Source organism: Sapajus apella, unplaced genomic scaffold (assembly GCF_009761245.1).
Source record: "Sapajus apella isolate SASKATOON/1434 unplaced genomic scaffold, GSC_monkey_1.0 scaffold4, whole genome shotgun sequence".
Lineage (NCBI taxonomy): Eukaryota > Metazoa > Chordata > Mammalia > Primates > Cebidae > Sapajus > Sapajus apella.
Genome location: NW_022436944.1, coordinates 14,134,976 through 14,162,656, shown reverse-complemented (window position 1 = coordinate 14,162,656; position 27,681 = coordinate 14,134,976). Strand labels below are relative to the sequence as shown.

General features: G+C 37.4%; 1 protein-coding gene across 2 annotated transcripts in view; it reads left to right on the top strand.

Moving 5' to 3' along the window:
• The window catches only part of ARHGEF26 (Rho guanine nucleotide exchange factor 26), a 128,758-nt gene that overhangs the window by 69,088 nt on the left and 31,989 nt on the right, over positions 1–27,681 (top strand). For both annotated transcript variants that reach the window (XM_032262853.1, XM_032262860.1), the window contains exons 7-11: positions 1,237–1,389; positions 4,451–4,580; positions 8,010–8,084; positions 19,067–19,156; positions 26,685–26,839. In XM_032262853.1, the coding sequence (XP_032118744.1) occupies positions 1,237–1,389; positions 4,451–4,580; positions 8,010–8,084; positions 19,067–19,156; positions 26,685–26,839 (603 nt within the window). The remainder of the gene's footprint in view (positions 1–1,236; positions 1,390–4,450; positions 4,581–8,009; positions 8,085–19,066; positions 19,157–26,684; positions 26,840–27,681) is intronic.

Sequence of the window (27,681 nt, the reverse complement as noted above, 5' to 3'; positions counted from 1 at the left end):
AACCTGGCCAATATGGTGAAACCCCATCTCTGCTAAAAAAATACAAAAATTAGCCAGGTATGGCTGTAATCCCAGCTGCTCAGGAGGCTGAGGCAGGAGAATTGCCTAATTCCAGGAGGCAGAGTTTGCCTTGACCTGATATCATGCAACTCTACTCTAGCCTGGGTGACAAGAGTGAGGCCCTTTTGGAAAGAAGGAAAGAAAAAAAGAGAGAAAGAGAAGAGAGGAGAGAGAGAAAGAGAAGAGAGAGAGAAAGAAGGAGAGGGGAGGGAGGAAGGGAAAGGAAGAAGGGAAGGGGAAATGAGGGGAGGGAAGGGGGACCCTCCATTGCAATCTGAATAAATTAGGGAGAAATGTAAATACCATGCGTATTATTAGATTTAAAATAATGTGATTGTTTTTATTTTGAGAGAAAAAAACATAGTATTAGATTTGTTTCAGACTTTTGTTTGTTTGTTTGTTTGTTTGTTTTGAGATGGAGTCTCATTCTTTTGCCAGGCTGGAGTGTAGTGGCTCACTACAACCTCCACCTCCTGGATTCAAGCGATTCTCCTGCCTCAGCCTCCCAAATAACCAGGACTACAGACATGCCACCAGGCCAGCTACTTTTTGTATTTTTAGTGGACATGGGGTTTCACCATGTTGGCCAGGATGGTCTCGATCTCTTGACCTCGTGATCTGCCCACCTGGGCCTCCCAAACTGCTGGGATTACAGGCATGAGCCACCATACGCGGCCTCAGACTTATTTTTTAACCATTTATTTAGTTGTTTTGCTCATATACTTTTCAGTATAATAAAATATGTAAGCATGAACTCACTCTCCTCCCCATATTTAAATAATTCTTGAAAAATAGTGAAATATGTTTATTCTAAAGTACCTGAATACAGAGAAATGCCTCTGATTATCAATGTTGAAGTCAAACACTCAAAGCAATAAATTGGGTTTTTTTGGTTTTGTCTTGTCTTGAACTCCTGGCCTCAGGTAATCTTCCTGCCTCAGCCTCCCAAAGTTCTGGGATGTAGGTGTGAGCCACAATGCCCAGCCTCAAGGTGTGTTAATACGATAGATTTAAACTTAGATAAACTTTTTATAGTTTTTAAACATATTTTTTAGTTGGTACTCTCTACTGTTGAATTTTCAAACCTCGTGTAATAGCATTACATGAGGATTATCTGTTATCTCTGTTAGAGTGTATGAAAGAAGCATAAATGTTTTCCCCCCTTTGGTTTTTCAGGTTCTTTATAGAGTTGGAAGCAAGACATCAGAATAATATCTTCATCGATGATATAAGTGACATTGTGGAAAAACACACAGCATCCACATTTGACCCATATGTGAAATACTGCACAAATGAAGTCTACCAACAACGAACACTACAGAAATTGTTGTAAGCAGTGTTGAATGCTACAGTTTTAATAGTCTAACCTAGTTTTAATTAGGCTACATTGACAAATTAATTGATCATTTGAATTATATTTGGAAATGCCTCCTGATAGGCTATTTCCCAGAAGAGAAATATTTAAGAGCATGACTTTTAGGGTGAGGGTGTTTAAGTAGAAAGATTAGTGTGTAGAGAATTTTCTCTTTTAAAATGATAATTTGTTATTGGTGTTGTCCTTTTTATTGTTTGTTTGTTTGTTTTTAATTGCTGCAAAACACAGAGGTGGTCCTCACTCCAAACCCACAGTCTTCTAAGCTTTTAACTGGCAAAAAGTGGCTTTCCTGAGACCTAGAGTGGATTCTTGAGTAGATTGAGCAGAAGCTAAGATTCAGGGTTTTCTCTACTATTCTAATCTCTCTCCATTCAACTGACAATGATAATAAATTTTTTAATAAAAATTGCTGATTATTGCCCCCCCCCCGGGGTAGTTAGAGTTGAGGAGAAGGAAGCTCTGAAGGAAAGCAATAGAAAAAAATAATGTTCTTGAAAATTTCAGTTGTGCAGGAAAAGGCTCAAACATTAGATTTCCCATCACATCTTTTCTTTTTGTCCTTTTTAGATTACTGAGAGTTTTGATGTGATACGTATGTCCTCTGTGTCCTCAAGAGAGTCAGCAATTGTTCAGTAACGCCTATATGTCTTTTAAAGGGTCCTGTTTATCACAAGTATCTGTTACAGCACAGTTGTACACTGCTGTAAACCCAGTTTGGGAGCTTAATGGCTGTTATTGTTCTCACCCCCTTCTGTGAGGTGTGGCATTTATGACCATAGCATGAAGCTTTAGTCAACTTCTGTGCAAATATGTGAAACCCTTATGGAGGAGAAGGGGTTGAGGGTGACTAACTTACGGCTGCTTGGAGAAATAGTCAAAGCCTCCAAGCTGGTAAGAGGGGCTGATGATGGCCCCCTTTCTTCTCCACATCTTCACGACATTTTCATATAGCCAGGGTGGAAAACACAGCTGCCAAACCCAAATGAGATTTTTAGTATAAAGCAGGGTTTGTTCACAGAATTGACATTTTGGACTGGATAAGTCTTTGTGGTGGGCTGTCCTGTGCATTGTAGAATGCTTAAGGGCATCCCTGGCTTCTATCCGCCAGATGCCAAAAATGTCTCCAGATATTGCAACAGGTCCCCTGAGGGTAAAACCACACCCATCACTTTCCCTCTCCACAGAGGTTGCTCTGTAACTGTTAGAGAATGCAAATTCATATCTGAAAACAAAGTCTTGAATTAGAGATAAATTTGGGTTTCATTTTGTTTTGCAGGAGTTAAAAAAGATCAGTAGGTACTGCTATACATCATGTGACTCTTAAAGGTTCTTATCTTAATGATTGTAATGATAACATCATCTGCACTTTCACATGGGAATTAGTAGTTGTGTTTTCAGGGCCTTTGTTGCAGTTGATGTGAATCTGAGGTTAGAACAGTGCCTTTCAATTCTAGCTGCCTGTAAGAAATGCCTTGGGGCCTGGAAATGAGCAACCCAGAGTCCATCCCAGACTATTTAATCAGAAGCTTTGGAAGGTGAGGGAGGGAACTGGGACCTGAGTGATTTACATGTGCAACTAGTTTAGAGTTTGTTTTTGTTTTGTTTTCTTAACTTTCGAAAAATCTCAAAGCTTTCAGCAAAAGGAAACTTAAAACTTCTCAACTTGAGAAAGTGGAAATGAAATGTTTCTGTATAATTTTTTTTCATTTGCTATTCTGGCATTCTCCCCCTCCTGCTTTTAGTAGCAGCCTTGAACCAAATTATTTAATTTTCAAAATAACATTTAAAAAAAATATGACTGCTATTGCCACTATTCTGCTTCCTCCTCCCCTCATGGGAGTATCATATCCATCAACCTACTGCCCTCCTTGCCTTGGAAAGTGGCAGTGGAACTCTCCAGAGCTTCTCATAGGATGAAGAAGTGAGGGGACAAGAGTATCAGATTTAACATTAGAAAACTTAGGTTTGAGGTCGGGTGCGGTGACTTATGCCTGTAATCCCAGCACTTTGGGAGGCCAAGGCGGGTGGATCGCTTGGGACCAAGAGTTCGAGACAAGTCTGGCCAACATGATGAAACCTCGTCTCTACTAAAAATACAAAAATTAGCTGAGCGTCTTGGCGCACATCTGTAATCCCAGCTGCTGTGAGCCTGAGGCAGAGAATTGCCTGAACCTGGGAAGCAAAAGCTGCAGTGAGCTGAGATCGCACCACACACCACTGCACTCCAGCCTAGGTGACAGTGAGACTCCCATCTCAAAAAAAGAAAACCTGGGTTTGACTTCTGTCTTACCAGTTACTAAGTCATATTTACTCAGTGCGCTAGGCACCTTTGTGCGTTCCATTCTCTTACTGGAATCCCTTTCTGGTCTTCCTTAAAAGTTATGTTGGTGGTTCCACATGAAAGAATACAGTATATGTCACAGAATCTCACTAAGTTTCATTAAAATGTTACAGCAGCATTAATACTTTTCTTACATTAACATGAGAAAAAGAGGAATATTTTGACATGTCAAAAAGTTTCTGTCTCAAGAAGAGGATCTTTGTGGCCTAAAGCCTCTGAAGTCCAATCTAACTGATAGTTTCTTATATCATTGTCTAGGGCCGGAGAAGTGGCTTAAAATATTATTTATGATCTTATTAATGATATGTGTTTATAGATGATCAGATAGAAGGCCTAGTCTGTATGATTTATGACCCATATGCTCACCATTATGATACCATGGCTTCTTCATTTGCTTACCTTCCACTTCTGTAAGTTTCTAACGCATACATGTTTTGCCTTATTGTTAATACTGTTCAGTGAAATCCATATCTTATTATATTCAGCCTTGAATATAAAAGGCAGACAAGCCATTTGTATTTGCCTGTGTAATTATATGTTTAGGATGTTTTCATGTATTTTTAAATAGTTGATGCTATATGTATTTATCACAGTATTTTGTAGTACCTTTTTATTTGCTCCTTAATTTGAGGAGGAAATATTTTAAAGTTTCTCTTTTCTTTGTTTTCCCTCAGAGCTACCAATCCATCCTTTAAGGAAGTATTGTCAAGGATTGAGTCCCATGAAGCCTGTAGGAACTTACCCATGATCTCTTTTCTCATTCTCCCCATGCAGAGGGTGACCCGCCTTCCGCTGCTGATGGATGTAAGACATGACGGTGGCTTTTTTCTCTGTTTATAGCTGTGCTTCTATAAATCTGATTAAGAAAATTATTCTTATTCCACTTAAATTGATACATATTTAAAGGTCTAAAAATCCCCCAATCAAGTGAGAAGGTGTTGTTTGTTTGGAAAGTCTCACCTGTATCTGATAGCTCTGGAAATTATCTTTCATTTAGTCTTCCGCGGTCATTCTAAAGAAATTGGATCTCATCGCTCACTTACTCAACTTTTTTTGAAATAGGAAGAGTTGTGGCTTAAGTCAAGAGGCCTGGATTCCAGTTCTAGCTAAGCCATTAGGCATGTGACCTTGAGCAACTCAGTTTCTTTGGGCCTAAGCTTCCTCAGACTGATCATTGAGATCCTACATCTATAATATTCCAAGGTACCCTGAGGCTTCCATTTCTTACAGAAATGAGAGTTTCTTCACCATGGCAAAGCATAGTATTGCTTGTATTATGCATTATGCAAAGTGAGTGAGGAAAGCCCAGCATCCTTCTTGTGTTAGGCAGCATTCATGAAGAAAACAAGTATTTGACTTTGAATAATGACAAGACATGACTGGGGCAAGTGAGTAGCCTGCTTAGTAGTACGTGCAGCTGGAAAGACAGGTAGGCCATGGGCAGGAGGACCTGCCACTGGCTGCACTGGAGCTGCTGAGGCAGCAAAAGAGAAAAATGGGGTGGCTCGACAGAGGTCCCATTCCAGCAGTGGACCACAGAGTGTCTTTTTGATCCAATTAGAAAATATTTTGTTACAATCCTACTTTAAAATGGGATCACAATGTTGATATAAGGTCAACTTTTTACATACCTGATTTTTACTAATCAAAACAAAGTAAAATATATATTAAAAATTATGATTAAGGTTACAGAGTAAATTTCACCTTCTGTATCCCATTGTAAATTCTAAAATATATTCTTTTAAAATTCTGAAATTTTGAAATGTGTAAAAGTGTGGGACCGTGAGCATTTAGTTGACTGCTGCAGTTTTGGAGAGGTTTTGTCAGATATTTCAGAACTCACAGCATGTTGTGCTCCTCAAGTTCACCTTGATCTACTGCCTTCACACCTTCTCCACCTATCACCTGTAATTCAGGAACATCCCTCCTGTGCACATATTGGGAAGCTTGAAGTTTTGAACATTTCACTTTCTGATTTTTTTGAGATCAATATTTATCATGTCTAATGATAGAATGCAGCTGAGTTATCTAAATCAAATTTTGGCTTAAGAAGGAATCTTGGTCCATATAAGGAAATATTATTTCAAACATTACTATTTTTTTTAAACATGAATTCCTTGTAAATATAACATTTATTGTAATGTTAGACTTTTGAATTTTTAGGTTGTCTTTTTCTTCTTCTGGAAATGCACTTTATTCCTCTTTGAGAAATGGAATTAAAAAAAACAAAAATAAATAAAATGCATTTTAAACATGTTTTCCAGATTTTCTATGTACTGTGATCTTCAAGCCTTTTATATCCTCTTTAATTTTGAGAAAATTACTTGTATAGAATGGGACTCCACAATCTAACACATTATATTATACAGTGTTGGAGATTCATTCCGTGATTGCTCAGTAGGCTTTAAACTTTTTTTGATCCGCAGACCCCTTTGAGATTCTGGGTAAAACTATATATAGCTTTTCTTCCCAGAGAATGTGTGTATGCACAAAGTTTTACATAAAATGTCAATATATGGACTCCAGCTAAGGATGCCTTCTCTCAGGGCTATAAACTGGTATTTTCATGCTGCTTTCATACCCATTCATGGGTCATAAAACTGATTTTTGAATTATGAGTATACGCACATTGCTCATAAAGTGGTTAAACGTTTCACGAAATCCTGGTTCATTTATGTGTGCCTATGTGCTTCTTGCAGTGTAAAAGTATTCTTACAGTGGGTCATAGTCAAAAAATATAAGAACCCCCACAGATGAGGCCCTCTGTGTTTCTCACATAGCACATAGTTAAAAATCTACACGCCTGACTTTCAGATATCTTGGCCTGGTGCTTCTCTACATAAGGGACCAGGACCCAGTGATTTGCCAATAGCCAACTACTTTCTACCTCTGCCTGGTTGCTATTGCCTTAATCTGTTTCTCGTGTGTGGCAATCTAGCCACTTAGGCAGAATATAAATGTACTTAAAATGATGTCTTTCCAATTTTACCTCACTGGAAATTCAGTTAAGCTTGTTAATTGAAATAAATACTTTCAACAATTAAGTGGTTCCCTAGGCTTTGAATGTGTGTGTATAGCTTTAAAATTATATGTAATCAAATTTACCATGAATTGACCCTGTTTGAACCTGATTTTACTATCACAAATGAAATTTCTCAGTTTAAATATATCAACCAAAAACCTAACAGGCTTTTTTTCCCCTTGCTGATTTTGTTTTTGTTGTTGTTGTTATTTTTTCTTTGAGACTGTTGCCCAGGAGTGCAGTGGTACAATCTCGGCTCACTGCAGCCTCCACCTCCCAGGCTCAAGTGACCCTCCCACCTTAGCTTCCTGAATAGCTGGGACCACAGGTGCACGCCACCATTCTTGGCTAATTTTTTGGGGAGTCTTTTCATGTTGCCCTGGCTGGTCTTGAACTCCTGGACTCAAGCAGTTTGCCCGCCTTGGCCTCCCAAAGTCCTGGGATTACAGACGTCATGAACAGCTGTGCCCAGCTGTTCTTTTTAAGTCATAATGTATCCTCTATAAATAGAATTGCCTCTAATAATAATGATTATAATGGTGATAATTAAAGTAACACTTATGTATTGAGGGCTTTCCATGTTGCCCTGGCTGGTCTGAGTCTTTCCATGTTGCCCTGGCTGGTCTTGAACTCCTGGACTCAAGCAGTCTGCCCGCCTTGGCCTCCCAAAGTCCTGGAATTACAGACGTCATGTGTTCTTTTTATTCATAATGCATCCTCTATAAATATAATTGCCTCTAATAATAATGATTATAATGGTGATAATTAAAGTAATTCTTATGTATTGAGGGCATACTGTATGCCAGGCACTCATAAAGAACTTTACATAAATTATCATTAACGCTTGCAACAACCTAGTGATATATTTGGCATCACCCTAGTTTTACAAAGGAGGAAAGAGAGGCTTATAAAGACAGAGTTGGTGACTTGCCCAAGGTTGGATAATTAGTAAGGGGCAGACCTGAGATTTGAAACCAGGTTTGCCCATCTCTGAATTCTGTCTTCTTAACCATTCCCTGGATGGACTTGGATCCTGTGTTTGAAGATTATTTCCTGGTTTCTAAATAGGATTTTAATATTACCGTCATACTCATCCATAATGCTGTGTTCGGCATTAGCTTTGCTGTGAGTAAGAGGATGTGGCTGGACATTGGTTTAATTTACTTAATAAAATAAATCAATTAATTTTGTTCACTTTTACTTCATTACAGACTATCTGTCAAAAAACACCTAAGGACTCTCCGAAGTACGAAGTCTGCAAAAGGGCCTTGAAGGAAGTAAGCAAGGTAACTGTTGGGTGACAGTTTACTTGTAAGGCAGGAAACCATTCAGTTACCTCAGAAGAAAGTGTTTTTACTTGATGCTGAAAACTGGTAGAGTCTCACTGCCATTTGCATAGCATTCTTTAGGTAGTTGGAAACCAGAACAATATTTGCTCTACTCAAGTGCAATTGGTATTTTTGCTGTTTCAGACAGTTTTGCTTTAAGGGCCAACAGATACCTCATTTTCTTTTGGTGGCTGAATAGCTATTTATTCATTTCTGATTCAGTAAATGTTTATTGAGTGTCAATCACTGAGCCAAGAACGATGCCAGTTCTTGGAAATGCAGTGATGAGTGAGACATGTGTGGTCACTGCACTCATGGAATGTGCAGTGGAAAGAGGAAGGCAGACACTGAATAGAGTTACAATGAAGGGTGGTGGGTGATGTGATAGAGAAGGCCACAGTGGTGTCTAAACTGAGACCTAACACAGGAATGGCTATGAGTCCAGGATTGGGGAAGAGAGTGTCCCAGGTATGTGTAGAGATCCAAAGGCAAGAAAATATTGGAGATTTTGAAGAACTGGAATGTTCTTTATGTGACTAGAATGCAGCACTAGGGAACCAGCTGTGTGGGTCCTTGTTATACATACTAGGCTGTTGGGTGCTATTCTAAGATGATGTAGAGGCTAACTTCATGTGCTATGAAGATGATAGCGGGAATGGGACCAGTTCTGAGGCCAGTGGTAGTTGATTAGGCAAGGGATGGTAGTGGCTTCTATCGATGTGATAGTAAGGTGGTGAGAAGTCTGCCTGTATACTGGGGAGGTGGGAGTGGAGACTTATGGGGTGGGCACATTTCAGGACAGAAGTCAAGGAATATGTCTCTGGCTTGGGCAGCAAGGTTGGATGCTCTTCTTCATCTATAACATGAACATAGGGAAAAGTGAGTAAGCTCCATTTGGGTCACGTTGTCATTGAGATTCCTGTAGAACACCCAAGTTGGCTAAATAAACAAGTCAGGAGCTCAGAGAGGAGACTGAACTGGAGACATGGATTTGAGAATCATCAACATATGGACAATAGTTGAAGCTGGGAGAGAGAATGAGGTTACCTAGGGAGATTGTGTGCAATGAGAAGGGCAGTGAGCCTGAGGAATGACCTTGAAGAATTCTGGCATTCATAGTCTTATTTAGGAAAAAGGAGCCAACAGAGGAAACTAAAAAAAAGAACAAAACAAAATAAAACATACCAGAGAAGAAGGAAAACCGTAATACCTTGGCAAATGGCAGATAGTTTGGTGGTCAACTCTGTTGTATGCCCCTGAAAGATAAAGTGAGATAATGATTGAAGTTTTCCTTGGGTTTATCATCAGGTAGGTTATATACTGGGGATGGTGGTTGTGGGGAGGGTACCTGAGTTGAGTGTATTGAGAAGTGAGAGGGAGGTGTGAATATACAGCCAGCCAGCAGTGGTAGCTAAATGTCTAAGATTCAGAGAGTGGAAAGAGAAAGAGCTGTAGCTGAAAGGAAAGTGAGAGAGGGTCTTTGTTTGTTTAAAGATTAGAAAAATGTAGGTAGGGTTAGCTACTGACAAAAATATCTAGCTGAGAGGAAGCAATAGAAGGCACAAATGTCACTGAGGATACTGTATGAGGTTGGCACAGGAGCAGAGATAATGGTAGCATCAGAAGCTTCCTAAATGTCTCCAGTTACATAGCCCTGTGTGAATTTGGTGGCTTTGTACCACTTTACTATGAAGTACTATTTCTTTTAGTCAACTTTACATCAAGTCATCATTTTACTTATCCTCATCTTAAAATCATGGGTTAAAATCATCCCCACTTAAAATCATGGGTTTTATAAGCTAGTTTCTCTTTTTTTTTGAGAAAGGGTCTCACTCTGTCACCCAGGCTGGAGCGCATTGGCATGGTCTTGACTCACTGCAACCTCCACCTCCCAGGTTCAAGCAATTATCTGCCTCAACCTCCTGAGTAGCTGGGATTACAGGTGCCCACCACCATGCCTGGCTAATTTTTGTATTTTAAGTAGAGATGGGGTTTCACCATCTTGGCCAGGCTGGTCTTGAACTCCTGACCTCATGATCCCTCAGCCTTGGCCTCCCAAAATGCTGGGATTACAGGTGTGAGCCAGTGTGCCCAGCTGCTAGTTGTTTATTTTTCTAATATACATTTTTATATTAAGAGTAAGTGTATCTACGGCTGGGCATGGTGGCTCATGCCTGTAATCCCAGCATTTTGGGAGGCCAAGGCTGGTGGATCACCTGAGGTCAGGAGTTTGAGACCAACCTGGCCAACATGGTGAAGCCCCATCTCCACCAAAAATACAAAAATTAGCTGTGCGTGGTGGCAGGTGCCTGTAATCCCAGCTACTCAGGAGGCTGAGGCATGAGAATTGCTTGAACCCAGGAGGCGGAGGTTGCAGTGAGCCAAAACTGCACCATTGCACTCCATGCACTCCAGTCTGGGCGACAAGAGCAAAACTCCGTCTCCAAAAAAAAAAAAAAAAAAAAGTAAGTGTATCTGTGAGCCGCTTAAATTCATCTCTTCATCCCATTGATGATCTGCACACCTATTTTGGGAACAGTAAATAAAGAAAGCCTGACAAGTGACAAGTTATGTAAGGTACTACTGCTGGTTGCTCTTCCTCCAGGACCTCAAGTCTTGTGCTGCCTTCCTAGAGGAGGAGTGGGGGAGGGTAAGGGGGAAAGTTTTTGGGAGAAACTACTTGAGAAGTTCTAGTCTTGGACATAAATGAGATTTTGACAAGTTTTGCCTGTTTGTTACTAAGAAATTGACATAAAATAATTTGCAGAGAGAAAAAAATAGGAAGATACTAGTAGTTGATTGTTGAATTGAACCTGGAATCTTAATTTTTTTCAAGAATTTTACTTCCAAGTTACAGCAGAATGCTGCATTCCTTCAGGCGTCTCTTGTTCACTTGATTGCATACTGGTTCTTTCAGGAAAGACTGGCAAAAATGTAATAGGCTAATGAATTGCTTTACCTTGATACTATAAGTATGTAAAAGGCTATCATGTGAAGTGATACCATCCCAGTGACTTGCTTTCTCTGAAGGGCATCATTCCTTTTTCTCTATCAATAGAGCCATAAATATTTGAATTATTCCCTCAGTCTCCCAGTGTTACAGAGGAACTGAAATCGTTAATATAGTCAGCTCAAGAATTAATCTTCTGTTTTATTTGTGAAGGTTACTGATGAGGTTGTATAGATTCTGGGAAAATAATATGATTATTTTCAGCATAAAGAGTATGCATAGAGAGCGTTTACGGTTCAGAATGAAAATGTAGAACTACATTTGTTTGCTTTACCTAAAATCAGAGAAATTGGGAGTTCCCAATAGTTTATTTCAGATATTTAAATTTGATATGTTGAGGCCCAAGTTTTTAGAACCAGATGCTGCCTTAATCTCTTGGGTAAGTCTCTCTAAGTAGTTACTCATTCTTGGAAAAAAAAAGGCAGACCTTTTCGGTAATTAAAATACTAATGGAGTTTATTTGCATGATGCAATAATACTTTCAAATTGCTCATGCAATATTGCTGAAAAGACTGACAACTTCTTTAATTTAGGGGCTTGGAAGGACTTACTGACCTATCAAACAACTCAAAAACAAGAACTACAAGAAGTACATTTCTATAAAATGAAAAATATGCCTTCCTCCTGATTTTCTGTTAACATGTTGGGGGGAGAAGATTTCTAGGGAATCTGATAATTTCCAGAGAATCCAGTAATTCAGCTTATCTAGGGGGATGTGTACCGTGTAAGGAATGGTGATCAAGAGATGGTTTTATGCCAAATGAATCTTCCCTGTTCTTTCCATCTGTTTACTCTTCCATGGAAAGAGAATGTCTGCTTTAACTCTGACCTCATCAAAACTCTATTTAGGGTTGGAGATAGTGTTACATTATGAGCTTTTCTTCCAGAGGCAAAATAGTCAAGCTCTATTTAATCTTTCTATAACATATTGCCTCGGCCATTTACAAAGAAGTACATGTGTGTGACAAATGGCCAACAAACATGAAAAAATGCTCAGCATCGCTAACTATAAATGCAAATTAAAACCACAATGAAGTACCACTTTACTCCTGCAAAAGTGGCCCTAATTTAAAAATCAAAAAGTAATAGATGTTGGTGTGGATGTGAAACATCTTTAGGTGAAAATGAATAGGAAACATCTTTAGGTGAAAAGGTGAAAAGGAAACACCTTTACCCTGATGGTGGGAATGTAAACTAGTACAACCAGTATGGAAAACAGTATGGAGATTCCTAAAAGAACTAAAAGTAGAACTACCATTCAATCCAGCAATTCCACTACTGGGCATCTACCAAAGGAAAATAAGTCATTATGTGAAAAAGACATTTGCATACTCATGTTTATAGCAACACAATTTGCAGTTACAAAAATGAGGAACCAATCCAAAGGTCCATTAACCAATGAGTGGGTAAAGGAAACGTGGTATATATATACACCATGAAATATTACTCAGCCATTTAAAAAAATAATAATGACATTTGCAGCAACTTGGATGGAATTGGAGACCATTATAAGTGAAGTAACTCAGGAATGGAAAACCAAGTATCATGTGTTCTAATTTATAAGTGGGAGCTAAACTATGAGGATGCAAAGGCAAGAATGATATAATGAACTTTTGGGGATTTGGGGGTAAGGGGGGAGGGTTGTGGAATAAAAGAGTACACATTGGGCACAGTATACAGTGCTCAGGGTACACCAGAATCTCATAAATCACCGCTAAGAACTTATCCATGTAATCAAAAACCACCTGTACTCTGCAAAGTATGGAAATAAATTTGTTTTATAAATAAGTAGATATGAAAGTATTTTTATTTTTTTTTTAGTTAAAAATAATTCAATTATACTCTTTATTTTAAAATGCAGGGGCTTATTATTTGACTGTAGTCACCCTGTTGTGCTATCGTATAGAGCATATAGTAGGTCTTACTCATTTTATTTTTTTGTACCCATTAACAATACCCACCTCCTCCTCAGCTCCCCAATACCTTTCCTAGCCTCGAGTAAGCATCATTCTACTCTCTATGTCCATGAGTTTAATCTTTTTTAATTTTAAAATCCCACAAATGAGAACATGTAATGTTTGTCTTTCTGTGTCTGCCTTATTTCATTTTACATAATGATCTCCAGTTCCAGCCGTGTTGTTGCACATGACTGGATATCATTCTTTTTTGTGGCTACATGGTACTCCATTGTATATGTGTACCACATTTTCTTTATTCATTCATCTATTGTTGGACACTTAGGTTGCTTCTACATCTTAGCTATTGTAAACAGTGCTGCAGCAAACATAGAAGTGCATCTCTTTGACATACTGATTTCCTTTCTTTGGGGTATATACCCAGTAGTAGGATTTCTGAATCATACGGTAATCAATTTTTAGTTTTTTAAGGAACCTCTAGACTGTACTCCATAGTGGTTGTACTAATTTACATTCCTACCATCAGTGTATGAGGGTTCCCTTTTCTCCACATCCTTGACAACATTTGTTATTGCCTGTCTTTTGGATATAAGCCATTTTAACTGGAATAAGATGATATGTCATTGTAGTTTTGATTTGCATTTCTTTAATTATCAGTGATGTTGAGCACCTTTTCATATGACTATTTGCCATTTGTATATCTTCTTTTGAGAAAGGTCTGTTCAAATCTTTTGCCCATTTTTGATTGGATTATTAGATTTTTTTTCCTATAGAGTTGTTTGAGCTGCTTATATAGTCTGGTTATTAATCCCTTGTCAGATGGGTAGCTTACTCCTATTCTAGGGGTTGTCTCTTCACTTTGTTGACTCTATCCTTTGGTCTGCAGAAGCCTTTTGACTTGATGTGATCCCATTTGTCCATTTTTGTTTTTGTTGCCTGTGGCTGTAAGGTATTTTTAAAGAAATTTTTGCCCAGACCAATGTCCTGGAGATTTTCCCCAATATTTTCTTGTAGTAGTTTCATAGTTTGAGGTCTTAGGTTTAAGTCTTTAGTCCATTTTGATTTTATTTTTGTATATGGTAAAAAATAGGGGTGTGGTTTTATTCTTCTGTGTATGGATATTCAGTTTTCCCAGCACCATTTATTAAAGAGATTGTTTTTTCCTCGGTGTATGTTCTTGGCACCCTTGTCATAAATGAGTTCACTTTAGGTGTGTGGATTTGTTTCTAAGGTCTGTTTTTCTGCTCCACTGGCCTATGTGCCTGTTTTTATGCCAGTTCCCATGCTGTTTTAGTTATTATAGCTCTGTAGTATAATTTGAAGTCAGGTAAAGTGACTCTTCCAATTTTGTTGTTTTTGCTTAGGACCGCTTTGGCTATTCTTGGTCTTTTGTGGTTCCATATAAATTTTAGGATTTTTTATATTTTTGTAAAGAATGTCATTGGTATTTTGATAGGGCTTACATTGAATCTATAGATTTCTTTAGGTAGTATGGACATTTTAATAATATTGATTCTTCCAGTCTATGAACATGGAGCATTTTTGCATTTTTTGGTGTCTCCTTCAATTTCTTTCATCAGTGTTTTATAGTTTTTATTACAGAGATCTTTCACTTATTTGGTTAATTCCTAAGTATTTAATTTTATGTGTGGCTGTTGTAAATGAGATTACTTTTTAATTTCTGTTTCACATTGTTTACTGTTGGCATATAGAAATGCTACTGATTTTTGTATGTTGATTTTGTATCCTGCATTTTTACTGAATTTGTTTAATAGTTCTGATAGTTTTTTTGTGGAGTCTTTAGGTTTTTCAAAATATAAGATCATGTCATCTGCAAACAGGATAATACAATTTCTTCCTTCCAAATTTAGATGGCCTTTATATCTTTCACTTGTTTGATTTTGTTAGCTAGGACTTCCAGTACTGTGTTGAATAATGGTGCTGAAAGTGGATATCCTTGTCATGTTCCAGAAATTAGAGGAAAGGCTTTCAGTTTTTCCCCATTCAGTATGATACTAGCTATGACTCTGTCATATGTTTTTTTTTTTTTTTTTTTTTTATCATATTGGGGTATGTTCCTTCCATACCCAGTTTTTGAGGGTTTTTATCATGAAGGGATGTTTAATTTTGTCAAGTGCTTTTTCCGCACAATTGAAATGATCATATGTTTTTTGTCCTTCGTGTGGTTGATATAATGTATTACACTGATTGGTTTGCCTATGTTGAACCATCCTTTCATTCCAGGGATAAATCCCACTTGGTCATGATAAATAATCTTTCTAATGTATTGTTGAATTCAGTTTGCTAGTATTTTGTTGAAGATTTTTGCATCAATATTAATCAGAAATATCATCCTGTAGTTTTCTTTTTTGATGCGTCTTTGTCTGGTTTTGGTATCAGAAATACTGGCCTTGTGGAGTGAGTTTGGAAGTATTCCCTCCTCTTCTATTACCTGGAATAGGTTGAGCAGGGTTGGTATTAGTTCTTCTTTAAATGTTTGGTAGAATTCAGCAGTGAAGCCATTGAGTCTCATGCTTTTCTTTACTGTGAGACTTTTTATTACGGCTTCAATCTCATTACATGTTATTGGTCTATTCAGCTTTTGGATTTCTTCCTGGTTCAATCTTGATAGGTGGTATGTGTCTAGGAATTTGTCCATTTCCTCTAGGCTTTCTTTATTATTTATTTTCTACCAATTTGGGGTTTGGTTTGCTCTTGCTTTTCTAGTTCTTTGAGTTTCATTGTAGTTCGTTTCTTTACTTGAAGTTTTTCCTCATTTTTTTTTTTTTTTTTTTTTAGACAGAGCTTTGCTGTATCTCCCAAGTTGGAGTGCAGTGGCATGATCTTGGTTCACTACAACCTCTGCCTCCCTCATGCCTCAGCCTCCTAAGTGGCTGGGACTACAGGCACATGCCACCATACCTGACTAATTTCTGTTTTTTTGTTTTTTTAGTAGAGACAGGGTTTCACCATGTTGGCCAGGCTGGTCTTGACCTCCTGGCCTCAAGTGATCCACCTGCCTCGGCCTCTCAAAATGTTGGGATTACAGTTGTGAGTCACTGCACCTGGCCTTTTCTTCTTTTTTGATGTGGGTACTTACAGCTATAAAATTCCCTATTAGTACTGCTTTTAGTGTATTATATATGTTTTGATATGTTGTGTTTCCACCATTTGTTTCAAGAAATTTTTCAATTTCCTTCTTTAACCTACTGGTCATTCAGGAGCATATTGTTTAATTTCCATGTATTTTCAGTTTCCAAAATTCCTCTTATTAATATTTAGTTTTATTTCATTGTAGTCAAATAATATGCTTGATATTACTTTAGAATTTTTGTATGTTTTCTGACTTGTTTTGTGACCTAAATATGGACTATCTTTGAGAATGATCCATGTGCTGAGGAAAAGAATGTGTATTCCCCACAATTAGCACTGGAAGATCTGTCCAGTGCTAATTTTGGGGTGTTGAAGTCTCTACCTATTATTGTACTATGGTCTATCTCTCTCTTTAGCGCTAATAATATTTGCCTTTTATACCTATGTGCTCCAGTGTTGAGTTCATATGTATTTAAAATTGTTACACCCTCTTGCTGAATTGACCTCCTTATCATTACATAGTGACTTTCTTTGTGTATTCTTATAGTTTTGGTCTTGAAATCCATTGTGTCTTATATAAGCATAGCGACTTCTGTTTTTTGTTTGTTTGTTTGGTTTCCATTGTTTGTTTTTAGTGTATGTGTGTCTTTGTTTTTAGCCTATGTGTGTCTTTATAGGTGAAGTGTATTTCTTGCTGGTTATTCATGGTCTGAGGGCTCTTCAGTTAGCAGGTGATAAATACTGCCAGGACTGGTTCTTTTCTTCAAGGCAGTGGGTTCCTTCTGGCCCAGGTTGCATCTAGAAGTGTTGTCTGGGGCAGGACGTGCCTGGATTTCACTCCGATATGCCCTGTTCCTTTCAGGGTATTACAGTTTCAGGTTGCCTCTGCCTCACACCTGGATATTTCAGCTCTTAGCTTTGATCAGAAAGATAAAGCCATCAGTCCCTGCATCAGTGAACTCACAGGCCAAAGCTAAAGATATGCTGTTATTAAAGACAGGTCTGCTCTCCAAATCTAAAAGCCAAGTGAGAATTGGAAATTGTTCAAGTGCCCATCAACAGGAAATAGAATAAATATATTGTGGAAAGTTCATCTAATTGTTGTAGCATAAATTGGATCATATCATTCCCCCACTGAAAGCATGCTAGTGACTTCTTTTTGCACTTGGAATACAATCCAGACACCTTAAGACCTTGCATGATCTGACCGTGGCCTATCTCTCTTGGCTTCCTCCCATGCCACCTTCCTTCATGCCAGGATCTTCTTTGACTTACTCAAACACTCACATGCTTTCCCATCTCGTCCTCATGGTGTTCCCTCTCCTTGAACCATCTTATCATTTAGTAGTAACTACTTCTCCTTCAGCTTTCCACTTAAATGACCTCTCAGGAGAGGGTCTCTTAGATCCCTCCCAACTTCCCTCTCCCCTACTGCCCTTTTTTTTTTTTTTTAAATCTATGACCTGAGTCTATGATTTTTTTTCCTTTCGTCTGCCCTTCCATAAGGTTAGGGATTCTAAGTGTTAACAGCCCTAGTACCTGAAACATAGTAGGTACTAAATAAAGTTTTTATTTTAATGAATGGTACTTTAGAAGGGGAAACATTTTTGTCTTAGTTCAAGTTGCTGTTAACAGAGTACCATAAACTGTGTGGTTTAAAGAACAGATATTTATCACTCACAGTTCTGGAGGCTGGGCAGTCCAAGATCAAGGTATAGGCAGATCCGGTGTTGCCTGAAGGCTGGTTTCCTGGTTTGCAGATGGCCACCTTCTCCCTGTATCCTTACATGGTGGAGAGGGAGCAGAGAGAAGAAGAAAGCTATCCTGTCTCTTCTTACAAGGGCACTAATCCCATTCATGAGGACTCCACTCTCAAGACCTAATTACCCCCCCGAAGTCTCTGCCTCCTAATATTATCATATTGGAGGTTAGGATTTCAACATGAATTTGGGGGAGACACATTTAGTCTGAAATAATTGATAAGTGAAAAAAAGACACATAAGCATAGAATGATCATTTCCAGAAACAAAAGAAAAATTTCTATACATATATGTATGTATGTATATGTTCCTATAAACATAGGGAAAAAAAGAGAAAGTATATAACCCAGTCTGTTTCCAACTACATCTGTGCAGTGGGAGTAGGTCAGGACCTTTTATGACCTATTTTATTTACTTCCGTATCATCATCATCATCATCATCATCATTTATTTATTTATTTTTATAGTGTGCATCTATTACCTAACAAAGCAGAAATATTAAAAATAAACGAAATTAAAATTTCCAATCCTTACTTTTAACAATCACATTTGTCTTTATGGCCAATGACCCTTATATTATCTTTTTTTTTTTCCAGATTTTCCAGTTAATAAGAAATTGGAGATGCAAAATTCATTTTAATTTAGACCAGTAAATTAAGATTAGGTACTCATTAAAGGACTGTGAAAGTCCTTTGTCGGACTTTGTAGATAATTTTGCTTTGTAGATAATTTAGTGCTTCCAGTGAAACTGAAATGTAACTGATGGCCTTAGCTTGGCCATTGTTGAAGAATTGCTGACTGTTCTGCAACACTTTCCTCTTCAGCACTCAGTTTACTGGTCACATGCTTTACACAGCACTCTGCTTAGATTTTGCCTTGGAAGTTGACCACCTCCCTTCAGCTGCTGTGATTTGGAAGAGGGAAGAAGGGTGTAGCTTTCCCTGAGATAGGGTGACCTTTTTTTCCCTCCCTGTCTTCACATCCTAATCACACCACTTCTAACTGGATAAGAATGTGGTAACTGTGAAAAACTGTGAGTTCTGTGTCGGAAGCCCACTCTGGGGCTTCCCAAGTGTTAGTTATTTCCTGTGAGAATTCTGCTTTTGAAAGTGAGGTTTCTCTCCTTGACCTTTAACCCTCGTTATTCTTCTGTGTTCGCAGTTGGTTCGACTGTGCAATGAGGGCGCCCGGAAGATGGAAAGGACTGAGATGATGTACACAATTAACTCCCAGCTGGAATTTAAAATTAAGGTATTCTCGTACTTGTGTTTATCACTGTTCTTGTCTAAGTCTTCTCTAAATAGAGACAGTTGAGGGCAACAAAGTGGATAGGAATTTGCTTTTCAAAGAAGGATCATAAATTGATAAGAGAGAGGCTGGTAGAGGGAGTAGCAAATGCTTCAGGCAATTTTACTTTTGTTTGTACCAGACACAGTGACCTTTCTCCAGGCCCTGAAGCCAGGCATTATCTAAGAAGCATTCTTTTTTCCCCAGGAAGACACCAAACTTAGGGGAATAGTTAATAGAATAAGGTAGCTAAAATAATAGAATTTTAGAATTGAAAGGAGATTTCTTCAGTATTCTCAAAATGTTCTAAAAAACAATGATATTCCATGAGCTGGACCAGTGTTTTCCTAAATTAAATAAGGATACTCCTCTTCTTGTTTACAAAGCAGATTGTTAATTGATAATTTTTTTCAAGTTTGTTTTTCTCCCATAACTTTTTTGATTATGTGTGGCTTGTTATTCTTTGTCTGATACTACTTTTGAGCAGATGACAAGATGAATAAAGAAAAAGAAAACGACAGTTAATGGCAAATCTAGGTCATGGCCATTCCTTTATTGGCTCACGGCTGAGTTTTTAATGGGAAGTGAGTACTCACGATTGTGATTCCATTTAGTTTTATAACATATAAATGTAATTAAATAATTTTAAATGACAGGTCATATTTTTCCCTAGTAAAAGTGTTTCTATTTCATGCAGTCAAATAATAGAGATCAGCATTTCATGGCATTCTGTAGAGAGCAGATTCTCTGCCATGTCATATAGTGTGAGGATTATTGCGTGCTTACTTCGGCAGCATGTGTACTAAATTTTAAGACCACTGATATAGTACAGCTACACTGTTTTATTTTATGAATGAGGAAAAGAAACCCACAGAATGCTTGTCAGCAGAGTCACTTGGCTAGTGGTGATAAAATCAGGACTAAGGTCCAGACATCCTGACATGCAGGTCAGTGAAACTTCTCTACTGTAACATCCTGACTGTAATGGTTTAGATGCGGAAACACAAGCTGTAAAAGAGACGATGATGGGTATTTGCCAAAAACAAGATACAAACATGCATACACATGCGTGCACCCACACTTAAAATAGTTACAATGTTCTCGTACAGAAATTTACAGCAATTAAAAAACCCATTTTTTGGTTCTAATTTGTTTCTAAATATGTTGGAAAATATGTCTCACAACAGGTGTTTTTTTTTGTTTTGTTTTTTGTTTTTTTTTTCTCCTTTTAAAAGATGTAAAACATTCCTATTTTTTCCCCTTTTTCTTGAAAGTCAATTGGTATAAGATTACTTTAAGAAACTCTGGGCCAGGTGTGGTGGCTCACGCCTGTAATCCCAGCACTTTGGGAGGCTGAGGCGGGTGGGTCACCTGGGGTCAGGAGTTCCAGACCAGCTGGCCAATGTGGCAAAACCCTGTTTCTACTAAAAATACAAAAATTAGCCAGGTGTGGTGGCAGGCACCTGTAATCCCAGCTATTTGGGAGGCTGAGACAGGAGAATCTCTTGAACCTGGGAGGCAGAGGTTGCAGTGAGCCAGGATCTCGCCACTGCACTCCAGCCCAAGCAACAGAGTGAGACTCCGTCTCAAAAAGAAAAAAAAAGAGACTCTATCTAGAACCCAAAATTAATTTGTAATTGAAAAATGCTAACCCCAAGGATCATTAAAAGTAAGTGTTTTTAACCTCAATTGAGTTCATGAGTTTTTGGTTGGTTCTTCTATTTTCATTCAATGATTAAAGTATTTGTGAGCCTAAAGTACAGATTTACAGTGGAGCCCCTAATTTAGAACTCTTAGAATTACTAATTAGTACTAATTAGAAATACTCATAAAATCTTGGGACCTTATAACACAGTATGAATAACAATGGACATTTCTACTTAATTCATTTTAATGATGAGAAAATAGAGGTTTAGTGAGGTTAAGTGATTTATCCAAGTACATGTCAAGTATTATAGAAATATAACAGATTTTCTGAGCATCTTCCATGTGGAAGGCAATAGATAAACAAAAACATGATTCCTGCCCTCATAGTCTAGTAGAAAACTGCTGAAAATCAAAGGAGTCAGCAAAGTCTACTGCTGTCACAGCAGCTACAAGACTATGGAAAATACTGGAATGGATGGGAGATGGACAGCTCTAAGAGCAAGAGACAGAGAGATGGAGGGCTTGGAGCAGTCTGATAAAGCTTCATGCCAGAGGTGTATTTGATCTGAATCTTGAAAGGTGAGTTAGGAAGTGTCTTAGAGCAGAAACACATGCACAATTTCTACTGCTGTGGCCCAGGAATTGTAAGTATTCAGTGTGGGTAGACTTGGGGTGTAAGAGGAGTAGGGTGGAGCTGCAGTAGCAGGCAAACACTTACGTGGACAGCCCTGTGTGCCAAGAGGAGGAGCTAAGTGAGGTCGTTTGGGAGCCACTGAAAAGTTCTAAGCAGGGAAGTGACACAATGAGATGTGTGTTTAGTAAAGACAACTTCAGCACTGGGGAAAGGTTTTTCCAACTGATTCCAAACCCAGAAGTCATTAAAAGACAAAAGTTCTAATTTATCTGTATAAATTTTTTTTTTAAATTTCTCTCAGGAGGGAAAAAGACCATGAAAAAAGTGCAAAGGCAAATAGCAAACTGGTGTAAAAAATAGTTGCAACACACATGTAGACAAAGGGTAAATATCCCTGGTGTATAAAAAAAATCAAAGTGATAAGAGAAGACTCACTAGTCTATAAGCCAAGGGGCACGAAAGATTGCCAGCAAACTACCAGAAGTTAGGGGAGGGGCCTGGAACAGATTCTTCTCTAGTACCTTCAGAGAGCCTGGCCTTGCTGACACTTTCATCTTGGCCTGTCCTCCAAAGCTGTGAGACATAAATTTATGTTGTATTTAAAAAAAAAAAAAAAGCACCAGAAAACTGCTACCAGAAAAGGAAATTCAAATGATGATTAAAGCTTTGAAAAGATGCTTTATTTCACTCAGAAGAAAATTGCTAATTGATGATTAGCAGATATTAAAAATAATGAACTTCACTTTTTAGATTTATAAATAATTTAAAACTTTGATAATACATTTTGTTGGTGGAAATAGAAGTCATTTCTATATGTTGCTGGTGGGAAAGATTGTTACACCCCCAGTGGTGTGCAATTTGGCAATAACTATCAAAATTACAAGTGCAAGTTATTACAGCTCAGCAGTTTTACTTCTGAGAATTTGTTCTGCAGATGTACTCATGAATGTATAAAATTATACACAAACAGCTATTATTATAGTGGTGTTTATAATATTGAAAGATGAGGAAAAACATCTAAATATCAAAGGATTGATTAAATAAATTACAGTACACCCAAATAATGTGATACCACTCAGAATAAAGCAGAATTTGAGATAACTTTATGGAAAGTTTCTTATATATTATTCAATGGAAAAAGTAAGGCTTACGTGTATAAAATAATACAGTTTGCTTTTGCAGATGAAATCTTTGGACAGATGCAGATGAAACTAGTTATTAGTCATTACCTGTGGTGGGCAGTGGTCAGTTAGTGTGTGCCTTGTGTTGATTGGATGGAGAGCCACCCACTCACTCAGGAAATTCAGGAGGAAGAACAAGTTTGGGGGTGATAAGTTCTATTTCGGCCATATTTGGTTTACGGCATGGCCGTAAATGCTCCTATTATGAGAATATCGGTTGCAAATGTACTAAGTAGTGCCATTTTCACATTTGTCTGATTTAATTCTCACATGAACCCTATAAAGTATCCTATTATTAACTTCACTTTATGGATGAAGAACCTGAAGCTAGAGAGATTAAGTACTTTACTCAAGGTTATATGCCAAGATATCATAAAGTCTAGATTCAAATCTTTGGAGTCTACATTCTTAACAATGACTATATAATAATGTGGATATTTTTCTAATTTGGAGGAAAATAAATTTTGTAGGGCATGTATGTGTGTGTTTCATTTTCATTTCACACGTTTTTCATTTTTAATTCTGTTTGTGAGTTTCTGGAAGACTGTCAAGTGCTAAATTGCAGTAATATGAGAGGAGTGGAAAGCATCCCTGGATTGGAACTTTGGAAGGTAGTATAAAGTTAGAGCACAGGCTCTGGAGCTGACCTGCCTGAGCTGCAGTAGCAGTTCTACCACTTACTAGCTGTACAACCTTGGCATCACTTGCCTTTTTATGTCTTGGTTTTCTGAACCCTAAAATGAAGCTGATTTAATACCTTCCCTCATGGAGTTATTTTGAAAATTAAATTATTTAAGAGATATAAAGGATTGAAACAGACCTGACTTATAATAACAAGCAGCAAACATTATTGAGATGTTTATCAGAATAGTTAAATAGATGTGGTGGGTGCATTGAAGAATGAATGGGATATGAAGCAGTTGAAGCAGATTACTTTTCATTTCAGAAACTTGACTATTAAGAGGATAAGGCAGTGATGAAATCTAGAGAATACACAAAGTCATGGGACCATTTTTAGTGAATAGTCTTCAGGATAGTTTGCAGAAAATGAGCCAGGAAGGAGAGAATACTAATGAGAGGGGAAGAAATCAAGGGAATAAGGCCTTAGAGCTGAAAGCAGAGTGTTGAAGACTGGAGAGCTTATCCTCTGAGATGGGAGGAAAGAAAATGATGGTTATAGAGAAAAAGGTGGTCACTAAACCAAGAATATCAAAAACCAGAAATTAGTTTGTGTCTCAAATCCAGTGTTTTCTCCGCGAGAAAACAGCTTTCTTTAAAATTTGCCTCTATAGAATTGGGAAGAAATTTTATTTTTTGTCTTGTGTTGGAAAGTTTGACCTTATGAATAAGCCCATGGAGAAGTTGTGGGTTCATAGGCTGCTTTATGAGACATACATTCAGTGTCACTGAGTAGAGTGGTGGTGTATTAGTTGGCAGAAGGCTTTGCTGGTTGCCATATTGGGGCCTTGCTAATAATGGAAATCCAAGATATAACAGACAAAATGAAGAAGTCTAAAGTGTTATAAAGTCTTTATGCTATAGAAGACAGTTTGGTGGTTTCCCAAAAATCTAAACATAAGAGTTACTATATGACCCAGCAGTTCCACTCCTAGGTATGTACCCAAGAGAACTGAAAAGAGATACTTCAAAATGTATATATGAATTTTCATGGCGGCATTATTCATAATAGCCAAGAAAGTGGAAATAACCCCAATCAGTGGATGAACTGATAAACAAAATGTGGTATATGCAGATAGTAAAATATTTAGGCAGAGAAAGGAATAAAGTTCTGATACATGCTATGTGGACGAACCTTGGAAATATTATGCTAGGTGAGAGAAACCAAATTCAAAGATCACATGTTGCAAAATTCCATTTATGTGACATGTCCAGTATAGACAAATTTGTGGAGTTAGAAAGTAGGTTAGTGGTTGCCAGATGCTTAGGGGAGGAAGACTGGAGGAAGACTGCTCAATGCATGTGGGATTTCTTTTTGAGGTAATGAAAATGTTCTGGAATTAGATAATGGTGATTATTAAACTCCATTGTGAACATACTACAAACCACTAAATTTTATGTAAATTTTATCTCAACATTAAAAAAAATTATTTGCTTTTCAGCAGCCCTTTTCTTTTCTTGCTGCCCTATAAAATTAGTTACATTTTATGCTGAGGCTAGTTTTCTAGGATACTAGGTAATAGAAAAAAGAATGAAGTTTTTGCTCCATAGGCATTATTTCAGTACTGTTCAGGATATATCTTTGTTCATGATTATTTTTTTTTCTAATTTCTGGTTCACACCTCAATTCTAGTCTCAGCACTTCCTTGCTAGGGGAATTCACACATGCTCACTTTGGGCTGTTCTGACTTCCTTTATTTTGATCATTTTAATATCTCTTCTTTAATAAAACCTATCTGAGTTCAGTCTTCTAACAATAAATTTGAAACATACACTATATGTAATGTTGGACTTTGTTTTCAAAAGAAGCATAGCTACATAGAAAGCCATTGTCAATTTTAGGTGTTTATAGGTAGAAATTTAGTTTTGCCCCTAGTGGAGTATGAGGACTGTGTAAAAACTGATCGCTTTAAAAACAGTAAAACAATTTAAAAAACCTTTCTTTCTCCATCCCCTAAATCAGAACAGTCGCAGGGCAGCATGTACACTAAAACTTAACAATAATACTGTCCTTGGTTCATCTTGTAGGGTTACACGCAATAGCAAGATAGTCCTGTGTTTCCTGTAATTACGGTCTTTCAGCCGGACCTACCCTGACACAAGGTGACCTCTTGTATGTGCTGCCTAATCTGCTGGAGTTATCTAAGCAATCTGTTGACCTTTAAGGTCTCAGCCATCTCTGTAGAGTAATTGTCTGATTTTGAGATTTAGGGGGTTGAAAACTTCATGAACTCCCTTAGTAGCCAGTTTTGAAAAGTCCCCATAATCTTTTATCTTCATTTTTGGACCTTCAGGAAAACAGTATATAAATGATAAGCAATCTTCTTCTAAAAGCTTTTTATAAAGTTTAAAGTAAATATGAAATCCTTTCTTAGCCTTCTCATTTCCTCTCCAATATCCTCAATTTCCTTTAGCTATTTTTAATCATTATTTCCTGAAAAGGGTGATGTTTGATTACACATTTCTGCATTCTGTTTTATGTGTCCAAGAACTTTTGCTTATTTTATGGATGTAGTCTTTTAAATCAGATCTTTGGCAGTAAACATTTCTGGTAACTTTAAAAAAAAGCTTTCTAGGGTAAGGATTGTTCTGTAGTTTTGAGAGTTTTCCAGTTGGCTTGCACAAGACTAAAGAAAATAAAAAATGCAGCATGTGATTTTTTTTAGATACAGACTTTTCTATGATACTCTGATGGATTATTTTGGAAGAACCTCATTTTCACAGCCATAAAGTGGTATGTTGCTTTTAGGGACAAACTTCCATAAAGAAAGGTACCATGATCTTATGAACAGGTGTTCTCGAGAATATGGCTAGGTAGATAATTAGTAGACAAAAAAATAAGTATGTGGGTTTTTTTTTTCTCTTGAAAAAAACCTTTTTAGTTCATAAAGTAAATGTAGACTTTTATATCTGTCTCATTAACCATGTTTTTTTCTGTATTTTTAGATTCTGATTTGAGATATTTAAAGTAACTAGTTGATTAAGATAGATTTTATACTAGGTTTTTCAATTTTATGTAACTCCCTACTTTTTCACTTGAGAGCTAATAGAAGGGTCATAATTTTTTATTGATCCAATAACATTTTCTCATTGAGTTTTAGTTTCATATTGGGAAGTTAATAGTTTCTTTTTTAATATTGGAAGATATATTGTTCTTTTTCCTTTTTTTTTTTTTTTTGTTGAAGAATACACTATACTTCTGTATTTTTAGTTCAGTTTTATATGTCTGTAAAACAATGATGCATACCGTGATAAGTATCATTTGTTTGAATGTAAGTTTTATATTTTACTTTCAGTAATCTTAAAAGGATTTTAATTTGGCTTTGGCCACTGAGTTTTTCTCTTTTTGCAGCCTTTTCCTTTAGTCTCCTCTTCCCGGTGGTTGGTAAAAAGAGGTGAATTGACGGCCTATGTAGAAGACACTGTGCTTTTCTCAAGAAGGACATCCAAACAGCAAGTCTACTTCTTTCTCTTTAATGATGTGCTCATTATCACCAAGAAAAAGAGGTAAGTCTTTATCTGGTGTTGCTGACTAGACACCCAGTTTTAAAGTTCTATCATCCAGATACCTGTTAGGGTGATCATCCTTTAAAAGTCAGAGGTGTTAGAACTACAGTTTCTACATACTGAATCATAATAGCATCTGTGGTTCATTTTCTTTAAATTGCTTGTGTAGTTCAGATTTGAATCATTATCTGCATCATAATTCTTGCCAGTCTCTATTGAGCTTTTGCAGTGTGCAAGCTACTGTTCTAAGCATTTTGCGCATTTATATCATTCAATTCTTATAATATCCCTGGGAAGGCAGCATTGGTTTTCTTCTCGTTCAGTGTTTTTTAGACTTCTTCTACCATAAAACCTTTGTGTAAAACAGAAAAATAATTGGTCCAGTTGAGAACAGGCTGGGGAACAACTCTAGTGCTCCTCTTGGCTTAATTTAAAATGCACTTTTTTAAAAATGATTCTTAGTCTAAAACATTCCCCTGTGACTGGGAAGGTGTTAGCCATACTGCCTTCTGAAGGGAGTAAAGTAAATCATTTGATTGGCAGAGTGTTTGTTCTTCTTACTTCAGGTTTCTAGCTGTGTATTTTTGTCCAACTCTGGTGAGACATCAATGAAAAATATTGTAAAAACCTTTTCTTTGCAGTATTTCTTCTCTCAAACTGTTCCTTTCTACACACACACCCTCAACTCTGACTTTTTCTTTTTTTTTTTTTTTTTTTTTTTTTTTTTTTGAGACGGAGTTTCACTCATGTTACCCAGGCTGGAGTGCAATGGCGCGATCTCGGCTCACCGCAACCTCCGCCTCCTGGGTTCAGGCAATTCTCCTGCCTCAGCCTCCTGAGTA